This window comes from Bos grunniens, chromosome 10 (genome assembly GCF_055505025.1).
Source record: "Bos grunniens cultivar Pamir isolate PY7600 chromosome 10, Bosgru_T2T1.0, whole genome shotgun sequence".
NCBI lineage: Eukaryota > Metazoa > Chordata > Mammalia > Artiodactyla > Bovidae > Bos > Bos grunniens.
Window position 1 is genome coordinate 93,889,698 of NC_141174.1, and position 24,686 is coordinate 93,914,383.

Here is a 24,686-nt window from a genome sequence, read left to right on the forward strand (position 1 = left end):
GTTAAAGGAAGAACAGGATGCCAGATCAGAAATTACATTTCTTTTTGTGAACACAAGTAGGCAGCATCTATTAAAAAATACATACTACATAGTAATAACAATTTCACCCCTAGGAATTAATCTACCAGAAATATCTGAACAGGTGTGCAGAAATATATAAACATGAAGACCCACAGTACTAGCCCCGTACATGATGTGGAAATTTAGAAATAATCCAAGTGCCGACTCACAGGGAATTGGTTGAACAAATAATGATTCGTCCATCTACATGCAAATCTATGTACTGTAGTTAAAAAGAAAGAGGTCAGCCTTTGCTCATATTAAAAGATGCCCAAATCATATTAAAAGCAAGAAAAGATACCTAGAAAAATAAAAACACAACTCATAAAATGTTTATTAATATCCGTGCACTGAGAGGTATAAAGTAGTCAACACTCAGTAGGTACTTTTTTCCCTCCCCACCTCCTCCATCCTACACATCCCTTGGATTATTGCAAATGAACCCAAGGAGCTCTACTGTCTACCAGCTGGGTGATCACATGCAAGAAGCTTCAGTTCCCCCACCAGTAGGTTGAAAGAAATTATAGCACTTCCTTCAGAAGTTGTTGACAGGATTCCATGAGACTATGTATATAATGTGCTTAGAACAATGCGTGGTGGATAGTAAGTGCTTAATAGATAGGCACCATTATGGTAATGATGATGTTATTCATCTCTGGAACCTGAAGAAACAAGGTTTCCTTAATTTGTGTTGTATTTACTTTTTTTTAATCTCCTTTAAAAAATTATCTTGTAAGAAAACATAATAAATCATTCTGCTTATTTTCCTTACTGAAATTAAATAAAAAGGCAGTGCTTTTTAAACCAGTGCTTACCCCAATAAACTCTAGCAATATTAGGCATTCTGATATTTAATGAGTCCTCTAAAGACAATTTCATTATTTCATTACTGAAGTGATAAACTGCTTTTCTGAGAAGTTAATATTAACAGAGTCATTCCTAAGTAAATATATTGTTCATCAGGTATAACCCAAGGTGCCTCCATGAAATACACAGTAGAACCAGCCCTCCTCTATTGAAGGATCAGTTTGGGTCTCTTCTACTCACTTAGGTTAACAGGGTGGTTATGGCAAAGGTCTTTCAAATGCACAGACAGAACCTTTTATGCAACCATGCTGCTGCTGCTGCTAAGTCGCTTCAGTCGTGTCCGACTCCGTGTGACCCTATAAGAAGGCAGCCTACCAGGCTCCCCCGTCCCTGGGATTCTCCAGGCAAGAACACTGGAGTGGGTTGCCATTGCCTTCTCCTTATGCAACCATACTCTGACTTAAAACAGGACTTTCTATTTGAGGTCCTTCCCAGGGCATTCTAAGTATTAACTAAACCAGCCAGGCTTATTTCCACAGATCTTAAGCCTGAAAGATTTGTGCAGCTCTATAAACAGAATAGAATTAAAATACAGTTCACCCACAGTTCTGATTCTGATCCAGTATTTCTTTGGTCCATGTATGCTCTATGGAACCAAGTACAATCTAGACTCCAAAGAAGCAGTGAGCATGGGAAAGCTATCAAAGCGTGGCAAATTACTGTTACAGAAACTCCCAGAATTAAAGGATCTTTTTGAGCCTTTTTGTGGTAGCTGAGATCCAGACAGGTTATGTGTTTTGTCCCAAGTTTCAAAGCTGGTACAGGTGGGGCTGGAACTCAGGTAGCAGGCTTCCCAATAGCAATGCTCTTTCCCCTGCTGGAGAATTACCGTTCTTCTGTTTTGCTTCTTGGAAAACTGAGCCAAGTTAAAACAGCTCATTCAAGGTCAGAGGGGCAGTCAAGTAGAACTTGTGATGCTGACCAGCAGATTATACAATCCTAGAGGGCGGGTCCTCTGCCCCTCACCTACCCCTTCGGGCCCTGTGTAAATGTTTTGGTTGACACAACACACAAGAGTTTAGAGGAAGTGTCTCTTCTAGGTTTGCACTACGTGTTTAACTTCAGGTTCTGGCACAGGCGTGTCAGTTTTTATCAGAGCAGGCACGCCCCCCAGTGCCCGGATCCAGCGGACCGCCAAGGTTGGGGTCGGGGGCCGGTTAGCCACCACTCAACCGGGTGGTCTTGCAGCCCTAGAAACTCGCCCAGAACAACTCCTCTGCGATGTTTTTCTGGTTTTGCCAATCTGGAGACAGTAAACTCCTGTCAGATTCAGCCGGAAGCAGAATGGTTGGGCAGGCTGAATACCTCTAGCCACGCTGTTATAAAGGCTAACGCAAGCCTTGCCTCCCACAACACTCCAGGACCGTGTCCACTTGATCCCGGTAACTACGTACACTTTCAGGTGGCACTCCGACGCCCACCAGGACCGCCCCCACCCCAAGTTCCGGGAGGCAGCTTCTGCCTTGGTCCAACGCCTCCCTGCACCGTGGACCCTTCTCACCCGCACTTTCCTACAGCCCACAGTGTGAGCCCCTTCTCTGAAGCTACATTCCATCTCCCCCACCGCAGGCTGGTAGTATAAACCTCACAGCAGGTCAAGGTGCCCAGCGAGCGCGGACCCGCGAGCTGGGTGCGCGCGCGCGCGCGGCGTGGGTCCCCGAATCCCGGAGGGCACGCTCCACCCAAGCCGAGGGCTGGGGCGGCGGGGGCTAGCTTTTCGGGAGGGATGGCAGCTACGCAGCCGCTGGAAGCACTCAAAGGAAGGCAGGGACACCACGATCGCCCAGAGACGGCGTGGGAAACTCGGGGCGCAACAGGAGTCAGTGCCACTGGCCCGACGGCGCTGCAGGTCGGCTCTTGCCCAGGGAAAGCGCCACACAGACGCAGACGCACTGCTGGTGGGTGATTGGTACCATTTGAAATTATAAATCGGAGGGTTACAGCAGACAATCGAGGCGCGCCCCTCCTGGGAAGGAAGAAGGACGTTGGCATCAGTACATGGAGAGGCTGGAGAGGGGAGAAGCCCCTCCGGAGCTGCAGGGTGTCCGAAAGGGGTTCAGGGTCAGCTCTGGGCTCGGGGGTGGTGGAAGGGGGCGGCTCGCCGGACGTGCAGATCCAGCGCTCGGGGCTCACCTGGCCGGCGTTCGGAGGGTCCATGCTGGAGGCTGGCGGCTGCCGGGCGCTCGAGCGGTGCCGGTGGCCCGCACCGCAGCCCCGCACAGAGGGCACAGGGCGGCCGCACTCCGCACTCAGGCCTCCCGCCCCGCGCCAAGGGGCCGGTCCTTCCGAGGGACTCTGGCCGCGAGCCTGAGCCTCTTTGCCTTCACTCCCCAGGCGCGCCTGGAGCCGGCGAGTGCCTGGGTCCTAGCGCCCCTCCCGGGGTGTGAAGCCCGACTCGGAGCCTGCTCGGTGCCCCCCTAGCTATTCTCGCCACTCGAGGGGAGTTAGGGCTAAGGGCCAGCGCTGCCCAACCTGGCGGGTCTCAGGACTGGGAATCTGGACAAGGGAGCTTCTTTCTCACCACGCCCACTCTTCCCATTTTCATCTCCATGTGCAAGAAAACACGGAAGGATCAGATTTGCCTCCTTCCTCACTCAAATCCGCGTACACTATCATTTTAAAGAGATTCTGTCACAGACAGCAGTCAAGACAGATCATAGATAGTTCTTCCTCAAACTGAAAGGAAGACTTCTGTATTCAAATAAATTTGTAAAGGACACTCCACTGTGTCTATTGCGGAGTTGGTGGGGTGTGATGGGGTGTTGTCCTTCAGCCTTAACTGTGGGGACAACTTACCAACGTGGATCAAGACAAAGGTCCTGGTCCCCTTCCTGCCTCCTCCCAGTCTGTTTAGTGAGCTGGAATCAAAGGCCTGCGCAGATATGGTGAAGCTTTCAGAGCCCAGTTAAATGCTTCAGCTGTAAATAAGCCTGGCCTCCAGCTCCTGGTTCTTACCACACCTGCCCCATACCTGGCTCCTCTGGTGGAGGGATGTCTAACAAAGACCTAGGGAGCATTTACAAAGGCCTCTCCTTTCTCAACTGCCCACAGGGCTGAGTCAGTCCAGTTAAAACCAAGATCAACAACAGTGATCTTTTCCTGCTGACTTTCTCATCCAGAGAGGCTGATGAAATTTCTAATGGCAGGAAAGGAAAACAAGTCATCTTTAGAAGTAAAACCTATTTCACAGGACATGGAGAGAGACAAAAAGAAGTATTATTACTTGGACATTAGCCATTATCCATAAAGGCCAACCATAAGCCAAGAGAGCAGTATGAATATAGCCTTTCATGTCTTTTTTTAAAGAGCTCCAAATCTTTTCCCTCAAGAGCACTGCTATCTGTATGGACCGACTCTAAGATGATCTCATTGTCCCCACTTCCTAATGTTCATGCCTTTGAGGACTCCCCACCCCTTGAATGTCAGAGAACTTGTGACTTGCTTCCTATTCATTAAGTATGGCAAAGGTGATGGGATGTCTTTTCAATGACTATGGTACTGTCTTGATAGGAGATGCTCTCTTTTGCTGGTTTTGATAAAGCAATAGCCATGTTGAGGAGGCCCATGTGGCAAAGAACCGAGGGGGCCTCTGGCCTACAGCCAGTAAGAAACTGAGGCCCTTCGTCCAACAAACTGCAAAGAACTAAGTCCTGCCAACAACCAGAAAAGCCCAAAAGTGAACCCTCCCCTCACTGAGCCTTGAGATAGACTGTATCTTCAGCTAACACAGAGGACCTATAAAACCATGCTTACCTTCTGACCTACAGAAACTGTGAGATAATATATGTGTATGTTTAAGCCACTAAATTTGTGGTGGTGTGTTACGTACAACAGCAAAACTAATACACTTCCTCCGTACACAGATGGAAATGTGAGGCAAAGGAGATTAGGTAAAAGAGTTAAGGTCACTGAAATCAGCAGCATAATCTATCATCATTTCACTATCATAGGCTGAATAGACAAGGAAGGGTTTCCCAGGTGGCTCAAGTGGTAAAGAATCCGCTTGGCAATGCGGGAGACACAGGCAGGAGATGTGGGTTTGATCTCCAGGTTGGGAAGATACCCTGGAGGAGGAAATGGCAACCCACTCCAGACCTTGCCTGGAAAATCCCATGGAGAGAGGAGCTTGGCAGGCTACAGTCTGTGGGGTCGCAAAGGAGAGAGACACAACTTAGCGACCGAGCACGAAGACAGGGAAAAGCACAACAGCTAAGGCATCTGAAGGCGAAAGGGCAAGTTCAGGTTGAGACTTGGAGATGGGTAAAGCATACAACTTTGAGAAAGTCTGAGACAAAAATAACCCAGCAGGTAAAAGGACAGTCTGAAGAACTCAGGGTAGGTCAACCCAAGCAAAAAGAACAAATAAATATCTTCAGAAAGTAAAGTAAGAGGAAAACAGGAAAAACACTAACAACGAGAAGATGCGGAAAGGTAAAGGCACCAGATCCTCTGAATCTCTTTTCTCGTTGTCTATTAAAAAGAAAAAACAACCAAAGCCACATCATTCACTCCTGGAGGTGCAGGGGATTTTCCAGAAGAGCCGCTGGAGAAGTACTAGGAGGCCAGTAGCGCATGGTACGGCCCTGTGCCAACCAGCAAGTCATCTGTTGTTCCCAGATACTGCATAAAAACAGATGGTGTCTCAAAACGACCAGCCAGCATTGAGGGTCCGCACGTATTCGTGAGCTTTTCGGTATCTTTAGACACCTAGTGTCTAAAAAGTTTTCTCAAAAGTTTAGCATCTTAAAAGTTTTCTATCCCATCCCAGCTACAATACAGCAAAATTGAGGCTAACACTTAACCCTGTTATATACCTTGAAGGGTATTATGGAGCGATGTGTGATTTTTACAGAGAGAGGGAGAGAAAGGAAAGAAAGAAGGAAGGGAGGGAGAAGAGGGACAGGGAACTAAAGCGAAGGGAAGGAAAGGAAGAAGGGAAAGAAGGGAAGAGAACCCCAAAGCATAGCGGAGGAGCGGCTGAGAGGTCTATCACAGCATAAGAAGTGCTGTTCTCACACTTCCCGTTGCCTGCTGGACATCTCCATGAGAGTCCCGCCCACATTCCACAAGAAAAATGTTTCTGAACCAGGAAGCATCCATCTCCCCACCGAATCTGAGTCCCCGTGGTTAATGCCAGTAACGCCTCTCCCAATTCAAACCATAGCCATGCGGCTTCCCTCCCTCTGTGTTCCAACCAGCCACCTGTGGGGTCATGGCCTGTCCCTCCCCTGGCACCCCTGCTGCCAGCAGTGATACACTGCCTGCCTCTCCTGAGCTAGGTGAGTAGTGAGAGCCAACGTGGGGTGATTTAACTCACAGCGGTCAGAGTCCAGCCTACCCACTGCTCATGCCCATAATGTCTCCTCCACCCAGATTTTACACAGCTTGTCATTTCCTCTAAGTGGTTTTTCTTTTTTTTTCTTTTCTCTAATTGGTCCAGCATTGCTCTATCCTAAAGTTGAAAACTGTAAATATTTCTACCTGTGGCAACTCTTTGTGCCTTTAAAGCCTTCATAAGACTGTGGATCTGACACTCCCTTCTATTCTGAATAGCAACTTAACACAATGCTTACTTAGGAAGAATATCCATTTATGGGGTAAAAGGAAATGGGCAGCAAATCCAATGGCACCCATTCCACAGCTTTGCCCATGGCTCGATGCGTCTAGCTGTTTCGAATATGGGAGAGAGCACAACAGCTTCTGGTTGGTTGTTGGCTGTTGGCTTTTGGTGGCCCTAGACTTGTGATGGAATCTGTTTCAGGTCTATAACCCAGCAGGCAGAAAAATACACTGGGAGAGTAAAGAGCTGTTTTCCTATAGGGAATAAATGGAAGTCTGGCCGAGCGTGAGTGGAGGAGCAGCAGTTATAGATTCATAACAAGACTTTGATTCCACTGATAAGGTTGAAACAAACGAGACACACCTTTTCGGCTTCTCTGAACATATCACTGGCCATTCTCTGAAGACTGAAGATGTTGATGGTATTTATGCGATTGCTAGAGTATGAAAGACTAGTACTTTCGAGTGCTGCTTGCATTTGACAGTTTCTGGAGAAACTAAATCCATGGTTTACCTTCTATGGCAATGTGTGCATTAAACTCCTGTTGTAATTCTTCCAGCCCGTTGGTATACCGTTATCGCATTACCACCACCCCGATCCTGAACCAAAGGAATACACAAACAGTAACATGACTGACCTTCTGACAACAGAGAAACAGACTCTGAGAGGTCACTGGGCATCACCTGCGGCCTCCCTTACTCTAAATATGTGAGTAGATTCAGTCTTCCCTAATCATATGGAAATCTCAGCCTGAATCTAGCAAAGCTCCCCGAAGAAAACACAACCCATCTCCTACATAATTGCGGACCAGACCTTCTGCAGCCTGGATTCCTGTTGTCAGAAGGGCTCAAGTCAGAGACAGAGAGGAATAGAAAGTTTTGAGCAAACCTGTATTGTCACATGGACAGGCATTAGCTCTATGGCCTAGAGTTAAAGATTTGCAAAGATTAAACATGAAACTAGAAAGCTGAGCATTATCAGCAGAATCATCATCATTACTTATCAGCAGGAGGCCATAAGCATAAAGTTGCACTTGAATCTGAAGAGAAGCCACTGTGCCAAGTGGCTGCCACATATTCCTTCAAGTATATTTGAGACCAAGCCCCTCCTCCAATTGTCACTGATTCTTACACCCAGCATTGATGCTTTCGAACTGTGGTGCTAGAGAAGACTCTTGAGAGTTTCCTGGACTGCAAGGAGATCAAACAAATCAATCCTAAAGGAAATCAAGCCTGGACATTTATTGGAAGGACTGATGCTGAATCTGAAACTCCAATACTTTGGCCACCTGATGCAAAGAGGCAACTCACTGGAAAAGATGCTGATGCTGGGAAAGATTGAGAGCAGGAGAAAAAGGGGGCAACAGAGGATGAAATGCTTAGATGGCATCATTGACTCAATGGACATGAGTTTGAACAAACTCCAGGAGACAGTGAAGGACAAGGAAGGCTGGCGTGCTGCAGTCCATGGGGTTGCAAAGAGTCGGACACGACTGAGCGACTGAACAACAAAGGATGTATAAAACAGATTGAAAACAAGGTGAATCCATACTGCTTATGTCCTAGTGGAGGAAGAGACAATTACCATGAAAAAATAAAAGAAAGAGATCATTTTAACATGAGCTGAAGATAATAAAAAAAATTACTGCAATAGAAAGAGATGGATAAATGTGACTCTGGGAGGTCAGAGATGGCTTCCGTGGGAAGGGATGTTTGAACTGACACATAGATTACCTCAAGGAGCTGGGAAAGAAAAGATCTGAGGGAAGAGGATCCCAAGGAGGAGAAGAGCAAATGTAGAATCCTGAAGGCCTCACAAGCTTGGTAAATTCCAGGAAGAGACAGGAGGCCGTTGTGGGTATGGCCAGGCGCAACAAGAAGCCTGGCGACGGTGTTAAGCAGAGAAGAAACGTGATACAATTTGCCTTTTTAAAAGGTCCTCTGGCCACTGTGTAGAGAATCCATTCTAGGCATTCACAGGGCAGCAGGAGGCTGCTGGAGCAATCCAGTTGAGACGTGGTGATGATGGAGGAGAAAGCAGCAGAGACAGTAGAGACAGTCAGGTTGGGGCTGTAGGGTCTTGAGGGTGAGGCCAACAGGACTCGAGACGGAGTGCCCGTGGGGAGTGGAGCGAGGAGAGAGAAGAGACAGCGACACCCCCTAGGTTTGGGGCCTGAACAGTCAGGTGGACAGTGGACCCATTTACTCAGATGGGCAAGGGTGAGGCAGCAGCAGGAAAAGAATGGGTGGAAGCCAAGAGCTCTGGTTTGACCCTGTCCAGCTCCAGTCTCCGCAAGAGATCCAAGTGAAGATGTGAAGCAAGCTGCTGGATCTCTGAGTCTGGAGCTCAGGAGAAAGGTCAGGGCTGGACTCACACGTTTGGGAGTCATCTGTGACAGCTGCTACTGTTAGCCCTGGGGCCAATCATCAGAAAGGGCGCAGAACCACAGGCCACACCTTCCAACTCAGTGAGGTTCCACAGAGGGTGCCAGCGAAGGGGCCGGGCCGGCTGATAGGAGGAAAACCCAGCAAAGAGAAGGAAACTATTTTAACCAACTTGTCTACTGATATGAAGAGCTTTATGGAGCACTTCTGAAAGATTTTACAGAAGGACTAGACATGCAGATTGGTACATTATAAAGATAAATTTGGGGGTGGAAGCAAGCACAGGTTGCAGAAGGCTAACAGAGCCAGAGAAACAACCAAGAATAATCCAGAAGAGTGGAGGAGAGCCTGAAGCAGAACACTGGCATCAGGAATGGCGAGGAGGGGGAGAATAAGAAAGAAACCCAAGGACACAATAGGACTTGGAAGCCAATGGGCTCTGAGCGGGCAGCTTTTGGATGCTGGTATGAACCACTAAGACAGGCACTGGTTGGGCAAAAGCAGGAACTCTGGTGAGCGGGTCTGAGTCGGGGGTCAGAGGTGCCTGTGGAACACAGGAAAGACATCTACCAGGTAAGAGGAAACAGGTCTGCAGTGACAGGAAGTGTTTGGACTGGAGCTAAAAATTCAGGTATCCTCAACATAAAGATGAGAGAGGAGGCTCTGAGCAGGAGAGCTGCGGATCTAGCCTTGAAGGTTTTCAAGCGGTGAACAGAGAGAGGGCTGGACGCAGAGACTTGAGTGGATGGTCAGAAAGTAAGGTACCTGCCATCCGGCCAGATGTGGGTCCCAGACCAACATCTTCCAGGCTAAGGCTGACAAAAACCCGGAAGTTTGCAGGTGAAGAGAGTTACTCCCTAACAGAACTAGCGTTCTTCTAGAAAGTGAAATACAGTTCTACACACACAACAAAGCTTTTCGGGGTTGGATGTTTTATCTGCCTTTAAAAAATTAAGTGGAGGAAGTAGGAGTAAATTTAAAAAACAAAAACAAAAAAAAATTCTATTTTCCAAATTTATCTAAGAATTAAAATGCAATTTAATCAAATTCTCACAACTATAGCAGGCTTTAAAAATAAGGGCAATATAGATAAAGTAAGAAGCATCTGCCCCTTAGATTTTGACCAGTCTATCTCTTGTTTCCCTCTCTGCTTCTCGTCCCCAACTTATATTTTTCCTTCCATCACTAGTCATCATATTCAAGTGAAAGGCAAGAATGTACTGATTAACAAAACCTCTGGGAATGAAGTGCACTTGTAACAAAATCACCCATGTTTTAAAACCAGTCAGCCACCTTCACAAATCAGGGAGATTTGTATTAACACACATTGGGCAGGTCCATAAGAACGTTTCTGAGACCTTGGACCCTATGTTCAGCTACTAGAGGCTAAGGAAAAAAAGAAAAAAACAAACAAATGAACATGGATAAACAAACGAACCTCCTCACATATGTTCCATTTGTTTGCAAAGAGTTAAAGGTAGAATACTGATCCTCCAAAAAAATCCTGCAGTCAATAAGGTTTGTCTAGACAGCCCTCAGCCTCCCTTCCTGTACCTGTTCTCTCCTCTCTCCAATCCAGATACCTACTTTGCGCCCTCCTGACCTCGGGGAGGAAGAAGGAATGAACTCTCCACTTGAGTTCACTGGTTGGCAGATGGCAGTTTGGTGTGAATGCATCTGAGACCAAGTGTTACCTTAGCCAGTAATGTCGGTTTCAAGACTTTTGCTTACTTATCTACTTACTGGAACTTACTTTCTAATTTCCTTATTGGGTGGTTGGGGAAGAAGGCATGGGTAGATGCCAGCAATAAAGTAAACAGGTGGGACAATCCTTCAGGACTCAACCTGCCTCCTGGGAGACCTCCAGCCCATGTAGGCTGCCACCCGTGGCTTCCACAGCGGCCTGCCTTCTCTGTAGCTGACATCAACACTGCTGTTTCCTGCATCATGTCTGCAGCTTCTACCAGACTAAGTTCCTTGAGAGCTAAGACTGGATCTGTCTTAATTTTGTATTCCCAGACAAAAAAACGAGCACTCGATTCATGTTCACTGAGTGAATAAACGAAAGAATGAACTGAGGTTGGGATACAGGAGTTATAATGTTGTCCTTTTAAGCTGCCGGAGAAGATTGAAAGACTATCCTTTTTCTTTCAAACACCATCAAATGGCCTTTGTTCCCTGGGAGGTGCTTTGACCTAAAAAGTACTAGAAGCAGGAAAACAAACACCATCATCACCTGCTTCTTCTGGGTCTGAAAATGTTAGGTCCTGACCCTAACTCTGGATTCTCCTAAGACCCCAGACCCACATTTATGTTGCTGGGTATTCTTGACGTTTCATCCATCACGTTATTCAGATAAATGGTTTTTGGGGTCTACGAAGCTCCAGGCACAATGCTAGGTATGGAGGACTCAACGATCAAGAAACCCAGCCCAGACCCTGCGTCCATCAACTTCACAATCTGGCCGAGTGACTATTTAGGGACCTGTCCCAGCCAAAGCCTCCTTCGCCAACCACCGTTCACCTAACCATCCGATCTATCTTCTGTGTTTCTTAATTTTATACATTCCTGAGAACAACAGGGGGGCTTAGAATACATTTGTTAAATAAAGACTACACTAGTTTGGGTTGTTCTGCCACCATATTATCAAAGCTAAAAATATTAAAAAGCTAAAAAGGTTTGTGTTGGATAGCCTTTGTTTGCCCCTCCAGATGGACTCTCCGTCTCTCCTCCCCAACCCTGTGCCAGGGGAGGCTGACCTGTAGGGAATACATCACGGGCCCCTTGGTCTCTGGCTGTCAGCTGGGTTCAGCAATGGAGGCACCAGCATAGGATGGGAGCAAGGCAGGAGTCATGTGTCTCCATGGTAGCACAAAGCTCTCTCAGTCCCAGCATCTGCTGCATCTCTGAGCCTGTTCCCATCTTCCCAATGGCATGCTACCATTGGCCCCTGGTGGTAACGGCTTCTCAGATCTTGTTAGCCCATGGAAACTGTGTCATTGTTTATTGGGTCCCCTTAAGTTTGCCCACCACCCACACCTGTTTAGGACAAGTCTTCATCTGTTTCCTGAAGGAACTCCAATACAAAGCCCATTTCTTTCAGCCTCCTGGAGTGAAGTCATAGATTCCTAAAGAAAAGGGTCTACTCTCAATCTGGGACCTTCACAGCTATTTGCAGCCACCCTGTGATTTTTACTACCATCAGCCTACACAGGCTGATTTTTTAAAACATATCCTATGGGTTAGACAAAGGTGACGCAGTGGTAAAGAATTTGCCCACTGATGCAGGGGACGCAGGTTCAATCCCTAGGTCAGGAAGATCTCCTGGAGTAGGAAATGGCAACCCACTTCAGTATTTCTTGCCTGGAAAATTCCATGGAGAAAGGAGTCTGGCGGGCTACAGTTCATGGGGTCACAAAGAGTCGGACAGACTGAGCATGTATGTACACATGCCAAGACAAAGGTCAGGCCTGAGATGCCAACTAAAAACGGGCACAAGGAATCAAGTGACGAATGCTTGGCATTTCAAATTCCAAGAAGTCACCGCTGGTGGAATCAAGTTCAAACTTTGGATGTGAGGCTGATATCTACCAATTCTATCTCTTTCCCCAGGTCACACCCCAAACAGGACAATTGACCACCCCCTCCTTTCGTTCACAAACCTGCTCTGCCTGGAATGCCTTCCCCACCACCCCCGCCTTAATTCTGTATGTCTAATCTCTTCCCACCCTCCAATGTCTAGTGCATATGGCTTCTCCATAAATGGTCAAGAAAATAACTTTTTCCCTCCAGATATGTGGAGTATTTTGTTTGTGCTCATTCATACCACTTACCACTCACGTGTGTTAGAATTATTTGTGTCCAGGCGTTTTCTCACTCCTACCACTTCTAGAGTCCTGAGGGTGGGACAATGTCCTATATATCTGTTGTCCCCACGACAGTGCTGCAAAAATGGACATTTCTAACTAGGTGCTTGTTGACTGACTAAATAAAAGTATGAATTAACCACCAAAATTATTTTCACTTGGAATGGTGATATAATTGCTTCTGAGTCTCAGAAGACCAAACCATATTTCACATTTTCAGCCTGAAATAGCAAATTCACAAAAACAAATGGCACTAAATTTGAGGAGAAATATTTTCAGATTGTTTCCGTATGTGTTGCTATATATAACGGGTTTATGCAATATTTTAAATCAAACTCAACACCATGTGGTCATGTATCTTAGAAGCTCACAATGATGACATAGATCAGAACTTAAAACAATAACAAAAAAGTTCTTCAGTATTTGTTCATTTATCCTTCAGTTCTGCTTATTCCCTCAGTGTTTCCTTTCCAGGCTTGTCCCCAATGTCACTTCCTGTCTGTGACTTCCGTCTCCCCTAGGCAGAACTGCTCTCTCTCCTGAGTTTTTATTGCCGTCCGCACAGACCTTTGTTATGGCTTTTATCCCACTGCTCTGTTATTCATGTGTCCTTGTCTCGCCGTCATCACCTACCTCTGTCTTCCCAACCCCTAGCATGGCACCTGGCATAGAGTGAGGACTCAGTAAATGTACTCAGAATTGAACCAGCCTAAGGCTAACTTTGGCTTCAAACAATCTAACCCAGGCTTTCCTTGGCTTCAAGTCCTCTGATATTTATAAATTGCATGAGAGGTAGGAAAACACACACATACACCTGCCCTTTGGAAGTGGTATCCAGATTCCTTATCTATATAGTCAGCTACTGACCCGGATCCCAGCTGGGGTAACATGGGCTCCTGCCACATGAACTCTTTTTGCTTGCAGCTCCAGGAAAGCAGCAATTCAGCATCGTGTTCCTCTAGCTAAAATAGAAACCCCTTGAGACAGGGTCATGTTTCAAGCCAGGGAAAGGAGGGAGCAAAGAAAACTAGAATGAACCGAGCATCTGATCTATGCTCAGCCCTTGGCATGTTAATTTCACAATATCTCAGGACCAGCACCACTCCACTGGCCCCATGGGGCAGCAGGGCATCACCAAGGGTCAATGGAACCATTGTTCTTAGACGTGCTACCACTGGCGATGTCTCTGCTGGAGTAAATTTCAGGATGGGGATAAGGGTCAGGTTCATCTCCAACATCACCCCAAACCACTGCCTTGAGGACACTGACCTTCCCATTACCTGAAGCCCCCAGGTCTTTCCCACATCAGAGTGTTGGCACACGCTCTTCCTTCTCTGCTCACTGGTTCACACCTCCACTCTTCTCCTGGCTAATTCCCACAGATCCTCTAGGCCAGGGATTCTCAGAGCTTGGTCTCCAAACCAGCAGTCTCAGCACCACCTACGAACTTGCTGTTGCTGCTGTTAATCAGCCGCTAAGTTGTGTTTGACTCTGAGAACTCATGAACTGCAGCACTCCAGGCTTCCCTGTCCTTCACTGTCTCCTGGAGTTTGCTCAAACTCATGTCCATTGAGTCAGTGATGCAATCCAACCATTTCATCCTCTGTCGCTCCCCTTCTCCTCCTGCCCTCAATTTTTCCCAGGATCAGGGTCTTTTCCAATGCATCACCTCTTTGCATCAGGTGGCCAAAGTGCTGGAGTTTCAGCTTCAGCATCAGTCCTTCCAATGAATACTCAGGGTTGATTTCCTTTAGGATGGACTGGTTTGATTTTTGCAGTCCAAGGGACTCTCAAGAGTCTTCTCCAGCACCACAGTTCAAAAGCATCAGTTCTTTGGCACTCAGCCTTCTTTATGGTCCAACTCTCACATCTGTACATGACTACTGGAAAAACCACAGCTCTGACTATATAGACCTTTATTGGCAAAGTGATGTCTCTGCTTTTTAACATGCTGTCTAGGTTGGTCACAGTTTTTCTTCCAAGGAGCAAGCGTCTTTTAATTTCATGGCTGCAGTCACCATTTGCAGAGACTTACTAAGAAACGCAAATTCTTGGGACTCACCTCAGACCTACTGAATCAGAAACTGTGGAGGTGGGACCTAGAAACCTGTTTTGTTACAAACTCTCCAGGTGATTCTGATGTACGCTGAAATTTGAGGAGCACTGTTCTAGGTTTTATCTTAGCCGTCACTTCCTCAGAGAGACCTTCCTTGACCCCGGCTCCCCAGTCTATGCTACACCCCCACTGCTATTCTCTCTCATGATAGAGATTCATTTATCTCAATCGGCAGATCATATAACTGTTAGTGTGTTTCTTTCTTTCTTTTTTTTTTTTTTAATTTTTGGCCACACCCTGAGGCATATGGGATCTTAAGTTCCCTGACCAGGGATTGAACCCACACCCCCTGCACTGGAAGGCAAAGTCTCTACCACTGGGCCACCAGGGAAGTTTCCCTGTTAGTGTGTTTCTTTGCTTAAAATCTATCTTCCTCAGCAGACTCTGAGTTCTGTGAAGACAGAGACCGTGTTCAGCCCACAGCTTCACATAGTGCTTGCCACAGAGTAGGGACTTGAGCAACGCTTACTTGTGTCAGTGTTTTTCTAACCATAACCGGATCATGAGCCAACCTGCCTGTGAGACTCCACACCCCTTCCTGAGCCCATGTGTGAACTTTTGCCTCCAGCCATGAACGACACAGCATAAATGACAGCCCAGCTTCATTTTGGGGCCCCCCAGGTATCGCTAGTGGTAAAGAATCTGCCTGCCAACGCAGGAGACGAAAGAGACAATCATTCGATCCCTGGGTTGGGAAGATCCCCTGGAGGAGGGCATGGCAACCCACTCCAGTATTCTTGCCTGGAGAATCCCATGGACAGAGGAGCCTGGCGGATGGGGTTACAGAGTCAGGCATGACGAAGCAACTAACACTTCGGGGTTCCCAGGTGGCTCTAGTGGTAAAGAACCTGCTTGCTAAAGCAGGAGAGAGAAGAGATGCAGGTTTGATCCCTGGATAGGGAATATCCCCTGGAGAAGGAAATGGCAACCCACTCCAGTATTCTTGCCTGGAGAATCCCATGGACAGAGGAGACTGCTGGACTACAGTCCATGGGGTCTCAGAGAGTCAGACATGACTCAGCACACAGCTTCATTTACTCACCATCCAGCATGAAGACCGCCCATGGCCCTCTATGTCTCAGCCTCTCTTTTCTTTCCACTGCGGAGGAGCCACATGGACATACAGGTGTGTGTGTGGCTTGGGGGGATCAGGAGATTTAGGCAACCATTCATCAGTAGCTTGGGAAGACAGCAACATTTTTAACCATGTGAGATTTTCAGATTCTCAATGGATCCTGACCTCGCTAGCTTTTTGCTTGGAGCCACTCTGAAGCCAGCACAGATGCCTCAGTGTCTCTGTAACCCAACAACTCCTGCTTCTCTTTCAGGCCTGATGCGTGTGAGACAGAACCAAGGTTCACTTTCCACTGTGGCTCGCTTAGGTAGGTAGGATGCTTGGATTTCAAAGCCCTCACAAAAATAATTGTTAAATTTGTTCCTCCCCATGGCTGATGAAAGATCCCTCCTGACAGTAGCGTTACTCTGTGCGTGTCCGCCTGAGTCTTCACGAGAAGCAGGAACACCCAGAACAACTCTCAGATGACTGTGGCTGGCTGGCTGGCTGGGGGCCACCACAGGGCTTGGGGGCCTTGCCCTGTGGATTCTGGCTCAGGGTAGAGTGTACAGTGGACCGTATACCTTCCCTTAATATTTGCCTCCTCCCATCTTCTACCCCAAGACAAAAACAAGTTCACATGAACTTCCAAGGCAGGTAAGACAGAAGAGCGCTGGCAGAGGCAGCCCCAGCCCAGCCCCGTTCCTCCCTGAGAACACAGGGAGGATCAGGTCAGCCACACGTGTTCCCATGGCCCTCAGCTCTGCTCTTCCAATACCTACTCATGAAGACAACTCTCCTCCCCACACCGTGTCCCTGAGTGCAGAGAACCACTGGCCCCTTTGCCCCACATCTTAGTCAGCACAGTCATATCTGTCCTGTCCACACAGAGACTCCCAACCTTCACAGCCTAACACAAAGAAAGCTCAGAGAAGTGGAACTACCTGGCTTGGCTAAGACTTAAAAGTAGACCCTATGTGCAGCCACTGTGGAAAATAGTACGGATACTCCTGAAAAAACTGAAGAGAGTTGCCATATGATCCAGAAGTTCCACTCCTGGACATAAATCCAGAGAAGATGAAAACTCTAATTAGGAAAGATATATGCACTCCTCACGTTCATAGCAGCACGAGTTGCTTACAATATTAAGACATGGAAGCAACCTAATTGCTCACCAACAGATGAACAGATAAAGAAGATGTGATATATGTGTGTGTGTGTGTGTGTGTGTGATGGAACACTACTGTGCTGTACTTAGTTGCTGAGTCGTGTCTGACTCTTTGTGACCCCATGGACTGTAGCCCGCCAGGCTCCTCTGTCCATGTGGATTCCCCAGGCAAGAACATTAGAACGGGGTTGCCATGCCCTTCTCCAGGGGATCTTCCCAACCCAGGGATCGAACCCAGGTTCCCCACATTGCAGGTGGATTCTTACTGTCTGAGCCACAAGGGAGGCCCAAGGATACTGAAGTGGGTACCCTATCTCTTCTCCAGGGGATGTCCCCTGGATATCTAGTGCTCCTGCACTGCAGGGAGATTCTTACCAGCTGAGCTACCAGGGAAGCCCCAGTGGAATACTACTCAGCCATAAACAAGAATGAAATAATGCCATTTACAGCAGCCTGGATGGACCTAGAGATTATTGTACTAAGGGAAGTAAATCAGAGAAAGATAAATATCATGATATCATTTACATGTAGAATCTAAAAATATGATACAAATGAACTTATCTACAAACTAGAAAGAGATTCACAGACAAAGAAAACAAATTTATGGTTACCAAAGGGGAAAGGGAGGGGGGAGGAATGAATTAGGAGTTGGGGATTAACATATACACTCTACTATATAAAAAACAGATAAACAAAAAAAGCTCTACCGTATGAGGACAGGGAACTATATTGTAATAACCTATAATGGAGAAGCATCTGAAGAGAATACACCTATGTATAACTACATCACTTTGCTGTGCTCCTGAAACTAACACATTGTTAATCAACTATACTTCAATTGAAAAAAAAAAAGCAGACCCTCTGTGGGTCTTCCATCACGAGTCCGAGCAGGGAAGGCGATCAATGCTGGGGACATGCTTGTCTTTCGAATATTCAACCCCCACAGTAATCCTAAGTGACAGCATCTGTAGCTCCCTTTTATAGATGTGGAACTGAGACTTAGAGACTTTAAGTACTTGCCCAACATCACAGAATTCATAAGGAAGTACTTGAACCCTGGACTGTCTGACTGCAAATTTCATGCACTTCTCCGAAACAACCCTCCAAAGAGCCTTGGGAAAGAGATGTCTAAGTGACACTAGTCGCCCAGTAGGGAACCTACGGCTCGTCCACTTATATCCTGAGCTCATGGAGTCTACTTAATCCTTCCTCACCACCATACTCACACCAACTGCGGAAAAATATTTCCTGCAGCCTTGCGTTCCTTCAATTTTTTGGCTGGTGGAAATGGCTCTTGTCTCATTCATACCTCCTCGCCCTCAGCCCCTATGTCTACTGCAGCACCAAGAAGGAACCGCTTGATACCTCACCCGTGGGAAGCCTTTGAGAGAGATGTTTTGACAGATGCAGGCTTTCAGAACCGTGTCTCAGGTGGGCTGGTGTGGATGGGATTCTAAAGGCCTGGCCTCGAGCTGTTGCACACGAGACAGCCCCTTCCGTCCGAAGCAACTCCTGCCCTGCGGGTCAGTGCGCGGTGAGACGCCCGCACAGTTTTGGAGGTTTTCTCTCCGGCTTCCCACTCTGTATTTCTGGACAACGGTTTACTCTGTGCCATTTTTACCTAAATTGACAGAGAGAAGTAACACAGAAGTATTGGGTTGGCCAAAAAGTTCACTAGGGTTTTTCTGTAACCTCATTTGAAAAACCCGAATAAGCTTTTTGACCAACCCAATATATAGGCGGCAACACCAAGTCAAGCATAGAGACTACAGGAGATTCAATCAAACACAGATCCAATTACGGAAACCTTCATTTCAAAAGCAAAACAAACAAGATATGGACACCCATTTCTAAATATCTTGGAAGATGTCGGTGACAGGAGCTGGCGCCCTGCCACCTGTCAGGGCGTGTCTGTCCTTGGGCTTCTCCTTTTTAAATTCTCAGACTCCGTTGGTTTACTAGCTCGGAAGGCCTGAGGCCCCTCTTATCAGACGTCTGCATCAGAATCCTGAATAACAAACGCCTTCTGAACTGAGAACAAGGAAGTTGCAATTTCTCTGGGGTCTGAGACTGAGGAACATTGTTGAAAAGCTGGCGACAGGAGGCCCTACTGAAACAGTGACGGGTCCGCAGGGACCTGGGCGGAGTTCTCAGTTCAGGGCATGAAGAGGGGCCGTGGTACAGACGCTGTCTGCATGGAGGCCGTGGCAGGGAGTGGGAGGAGGCTATTTGCAGGGCTGAGGTCCCCAGCCTCAAGCAAGGAGTTGGGGTGTCGCCCGCTCTGTTCACCTCCTGGACACACAAGCCACTCTCTTCTCCATCCCAGACACACCTCGAAAGGCCACCACACAGACGGGGCCATAACTCACCTTTGCCCCAGCCGACGAGCCCTAACTCTCCTGCCATTCCTTCCAACCCCATCTCTGCTCCTGACCCTGCCTTGCCCCTAAGGGACAGAAGAAGCGGGACCCACCAGAGCATGAGTGGTCCCAGTACAGGCAGTTCTGGATCACAGGGCTGGAACCACACTCCTGGTGCCAGGGCCCAGATTCATGTCCAGACAGCGGCCGGGGCTCTGTGCCAAGGCTGCCGTGCAGCCTCACTGCTCCCTGGCCTCCCTCCAGCGTCCGTGCCAGGAAGGAACAGCCCGCCGCCCATGAGGAGTGGGCAACCGGACGCTTCCAGCCTCTGACTTCTTGGGGGTCTGCACTCTGTAGAAGCACAATCCCTTCTGCCCTTTGCCGTGGCCAGTCGACCGGTTGAAGGAAGGAGCAGGCAGGTGGGCAGACAGAGGCAAACACCTAATCCTGTAGGGACCCTGGCTTCAGATCAACTGAAAATATTGTTTTCCAGGCCCAGACACAAATTCACTTGTCATCACTCGGGTCCTAACGGAGGGAAAAAATACAATGGAAAATTAGATCCTGTGTCACAATGTCACGGGTATAAATAAAATGAAAGGCAAGCCTGACGTCAAGAATGAGGACTCTCACATTCCACTCCACTTCCTCATCATCAAATATGCAGCTCAGTTTACCCGGTTGGGTGGCGGAAACTGGTTGATGCAAACAGGTAGGGGCTCTGATGCTGTGCGGACAGCACCAGAGTGGTCCTGCGAGAGACTGAAGTCCCCCAAAGCCAGCTTCACTTCCTGTGCTGGGGGTTTCCTGGGATTCGGTGGCATTCTTGGCAGATGTCACAATTCCCTCCACACATCCCCTCAGCTTCCCCCGGTCTATTTTCTTCCTCTCTAATTTCCCTTCTCAGGGGCAGCCAGCCTGTCCCTTTACAAGATTTCCTGGGCATCGACTGAGGGAACATTGCTCTTCCCAGAGTAGAGAAGGGCGAGGGCAGGCGGGGAGAGCTACAGGGATGGGGCTGGTATAGATTAGACACTGGTCTCCGTAGCTCCCTTAACTCAAATGTGCCCCTGAAAAGTGGTGTGCAGCTCAGCCTGGGGATATGGATTCATATTTTAAGCATATGATGGACTGTAATGACCTAAAGGAACCCCATGGTAAAGAATTCTGCAGTAGAAACATTCTTTCCCACCAAGTTCTATCTTTGAAATCTAGCTATTCCTCTATTAGAGCTTTTTCAACATCCCTGTACCCCAAAGCCAAAAACAGATGTGGTCTGGTGTGCAATCTAACACATCTTTGTTGTCGAAGGGCATCTGACTTCAAAGCATACTGAGGAATGGTGACAAGTAGTGCCACGCTTAAGAATAAACCCATACTTACTAGTACAGGTGCCAGGATTGGTGCCTGCCACTTTCTGGTTTTCTCTCTTGACTCTTAGGGGGTATCAGTGAATCTAGGAATAATCATGGAGACTCTTCCAATTCACTTTCTCCGAGTCAAACACCGAGATTTAAGTCTTTTGTCTGACATCTACACACTCAGCAATAGTCGGTGGATCCTCCTCTGTGCTGGGGGCCCTTCTGGCCCTGGGTGTACTGAGATGAGCAGGACCCAGCTCTGGATATCTCTGGTCTCATCTGTGAAGGATGTGATTAGCAGCAGCAAAGTTGGGGGGCAAACAGATTGGCCTTGGTGTCTAATAGAGAAGTTAACACAGTTCTGGGAATTCCCTGGTTGTCCAGTGGTTAGGGCTCCACACTTCCACTGCAGGGGGTCGTTAAAAAAAAGTTCTACCTGTTCCTGGCTGCTCGACTGTGCCTGCCTCAGAGGGTGTGAGCGCTGCATGGAAGGTGCTAGGTCCTGCCTCCCTCCGCCCCACTCTCCAGGGTGAAAGTGAAAGTCGCTCAGTTGTGTCTGACTCTTTGAGACCCCATGGACTATACAGCCCATGGAATTCTCCAGGCCAGAATACTAGAATGGGTAGCCTTTCCCTTCTCCAGGGGGGATCTTCCCAACCCAGGGATCAAACCCAGGTCTTCTGCATTGCAGGTGAATTATTTACCAGCTGAGCCACAAGAGAAGCCCAAGAATACTGGAATGGGTAGCCCATCCCTGTTCTAGCAAATCTTCCACACCCAGGAATCTAACCCGGGTTTCCTGCATTGCAGACATATTCTTTACCAACTGAGCCATCAGGGAAGCCCAGGGTGGGCAGGAAGCAATCATAAAACAGGAAAGAAGATCACTGCTGTGTATACATGCACAGTGGTGTTCTTTCTCTCACCCCACCCTGCATGCACACACACGTGCAGGCACACACACACTCACAGCCTGGCTGCAGATAGGTGTGATGATTCCAGGACAGATCACAATGTTATTTTTAGATCCAGATTTCTAATTCTGCTCCCACTCAAGAAGAAGTAGATTAGACTGACAATGGGCTGAAATGGCAGCTGGTCATTTTCTTCTCCACGTGCTCTCAGCGGGGCAGGACTTGGTAGGATGCAGGGCTAAGGCGCGTCTCATTTTATGTCTCCTTATGGCTGCTGAGGATGGCTCTGTGGCCTGAATTCTGGGAGACCTATTTTTAGAAGGTATGATTCTGAGACCATAGGAGGTTTTTTCCTTTACCATAAGAATTTCACGAGGGGATGTGGTTCTTCAAAAAAGCATGCAAGGGGACTTCCTTGTGGTCCAGTGGCTAAGACTCCTTGCCCCCAATGCAGGGGGCTAGAGTTCGATCCCTGGTCAGGGAACTAGAACCCGCATGCCACGACAAAGAACTAGTGAAGCCTAATTAAATCAATAAAATTGTTTTTTAAAGTGTGCTAGAACTGGCCTAGGGCAGAACTGTGCAGGCAAGGTGTCGGCTTCCTCCCATCGTCCCCCTGCTTCCTCTCCCCGGTCTATGTATCCATTCCAAATCCCACTCCTGGCTTCCAGAACCTTCCATGAGGGTCCTTGTCTGTTTTGACACCAACCAAGGTCTCATCCTGGAAAAGGAAATGGCACCCCACTCCAGTATTCTTGCCTGGAAAATCCCATGGACAGAGGAGCCTGGTAGGCTGCAGTTCATGGGGTCGCTAAGAGTCAGACATGACTGAGCGACTTCACTTTGACTTTTCACTTTCATGCATTGGAGAAGGAAATGGCAACCCACTCCAGTGTTCTTGCCTAGAGAATCCCAGGGATGGGGGAGCCTGGTGGGCTGCCGTCTAGGGGGTCGCACTGAGTCGGACACGACTGAAGCGACTTAGCAGTAGCAGCAAGGTCTCATCCACCTTACATCTCAAAAGCTCAACCTTCCAGTAACCCTTCCCTCCCACACCTGCTCTCTGCTAGATTCACTTGGGTTAACCTTGAGGTGAGAAGGAGATTTTAAATCAGCTGGTTAAAGGCTGGGGGTTTTGTTTGTTTGTTTTTTGTTGCTGTGATAGTTAAGGATGCGAGTTGCTGGCTTCAGACCCACACTAGGGCTCTTGCCCTGCCAGAGAAGGGGATGGAGTAGAAGGCAGGAGCCTTGTGCTATGCAAAGAGGTTGGATGTTCCACTAACACTCAGCATTTTGTTCTCCTCCTTTGGACCTAGCTTGTCCTGGCTTATAAGAACCCAGTGTCAAAATTTCAGGAATTTTTGCCAGATAGTTGTTAAACAGTCATTATTAAAAGTTCTATTACGTAGGCATACAATTAAATAAAATATATTAAGAATAAGGGTAGTGTTGTGTTAGGTCACTCAGTCGTGTCCAACTCTTTGCAACCCCACAACCTGTAGCTCACCAGGCTCCTCTGTCCATGGGATTTTCCAGGCAAGAATACTGGAGTAGGTAGCCATTTCCTTCTCCAGGGGATCTTCCCAACTTAGGGATCGAACCCAGGTCTCCCACATTGCAGGCAGATTCTTTACTATTTGAGCAACCAGGGAAGCCCAAAATAATGGCAATCGATACTTAAATCTCACCATTTCTTGTTACTTCATGATATTCACACTCATCTATGTGCTTGAAGTTATTTATGTCTAATGAGTCTCTATGTATGAATACTACATCTGGTGGGTAATTGTACATCTTTTCCCAACTCTGTATCCTATATCGTCACACTGGTAGCTTGAACTCAGTCACGGTGGGTAGGAATACTTATACCAGAGGATTTGGTAAAGAGTACGAATCAGGGCTGTATTTATTGCCTCTTCTTCCATCACACCAGTTCATGGGCATCCCACTATCTGCCCTCCCTGGGGCTCAGGAGCCAGACCAGCAGTCAGCTAGGAGAGCTGGTACCCAACAGCATGGATGTGGGGAGAGGTCGGCAGGGTGTCCCTGAAGCTCTCCTGAGCCTTCCCAAAGCCACTCCGCTGGGATAACTTCTGACGCTCTCCCATCATCCTGCTTTGTCCTCCCCCTACTACAGAGACAGTAGTGCCTGCCCCCATCCCCAAGTCCCGCTCTCACAGCCAATCCATTGTGCTTGGGGCGATTCTGGAAGCTCCAGCTCAGTCCTGAGGAAGGCATATATGCGGGCCTGGGGATGGGGCAGGGGTCTGAAGCATGAGATGGGGGAAGCAGCAGCAGGGGAGGGTTTTAGATAAAGGCTACTACACACACCACGTCAGTGCATTTGGTCCCACAAGTTGACTTGAGAGCCGGGAGACGAGCATTTCTCCTCGGTTCTCCGCTCTGAATGTCATTTTTGGCAGACGCATACTGGAATTGCTGGGTGAAGGACTAAGCAAGCACAAGGGGGCCTGTAACTCTGACCTCTGGATTTCGAGACAGTTCATTTTCCCTCCGCCCCAGAGTGAGTGGGTCAAAGAACATCATCCTTAGAAGAACATTATGTGTTCTACACTTTACAAAGCCCTGTCACATTTACTATTACAGCTTTTGCACGGACACTGAGAGATGCACAGCACACACATGACTGTCCTGGTTATGAACAAAAGGAGTCAAGATATAGACACTATCAAACTGAGCAAAGCTCACCTCGCTAGCTTTTACAAGAGCCGGGATCAGGTCCCACCATGCCAGCTGGTTTCGAAAATGTCCACCTTACACAGGTAGGAAGCATGACGCGCCAATTGCTTTACCTGTCAACCACAGAAGCCACCATGGGCTATCCACTCTCTCTTCCCCTCCAAGGACTCGCCTGGGAGCGTTCCACCCGATTCCATGGCACTGAACTATTGAGAGGTCCATCCTGGCCATTTCGACCATTAATTTACCAGAAAGTGAGATTAGAAGCTCACCTTC

General features: G+C 47.8%; 1 protein-coding gene across 4 annotated transcripts in view; it reads right to left on the reverse strand.

Moving 5' to 3' along the window:
- Positions 1-24,686, reverse strand: part of PDE8B (phosphodiesterase 8B) — a 298,935-nt gene that overhangs the window by 257,992 nt on the left and 16,257 nt on the right. The window contains exon 1 of one of the 4 annotated variants that reach the window (XM_086323157.1): positions 3,061-3,245. The exons of 1 other annotated variant lie outside the window; for it this stretch is intronic. In XM_086323157.1, coding sequence (XP_086179283.1) covers positions 3,061-3,084 — 24 coding nt within the window. In that variant the 5' untranslated portion in view covers positions 3,085-3,245. Of the gene's footprint in view, positions 1-3,060; positions 3,246-24,686 lie in introns of those variants that run through there. 2 more of the 4 variants (XM_086323152.1, XM_086323155.1) reach the window with 2 other exon arrangements.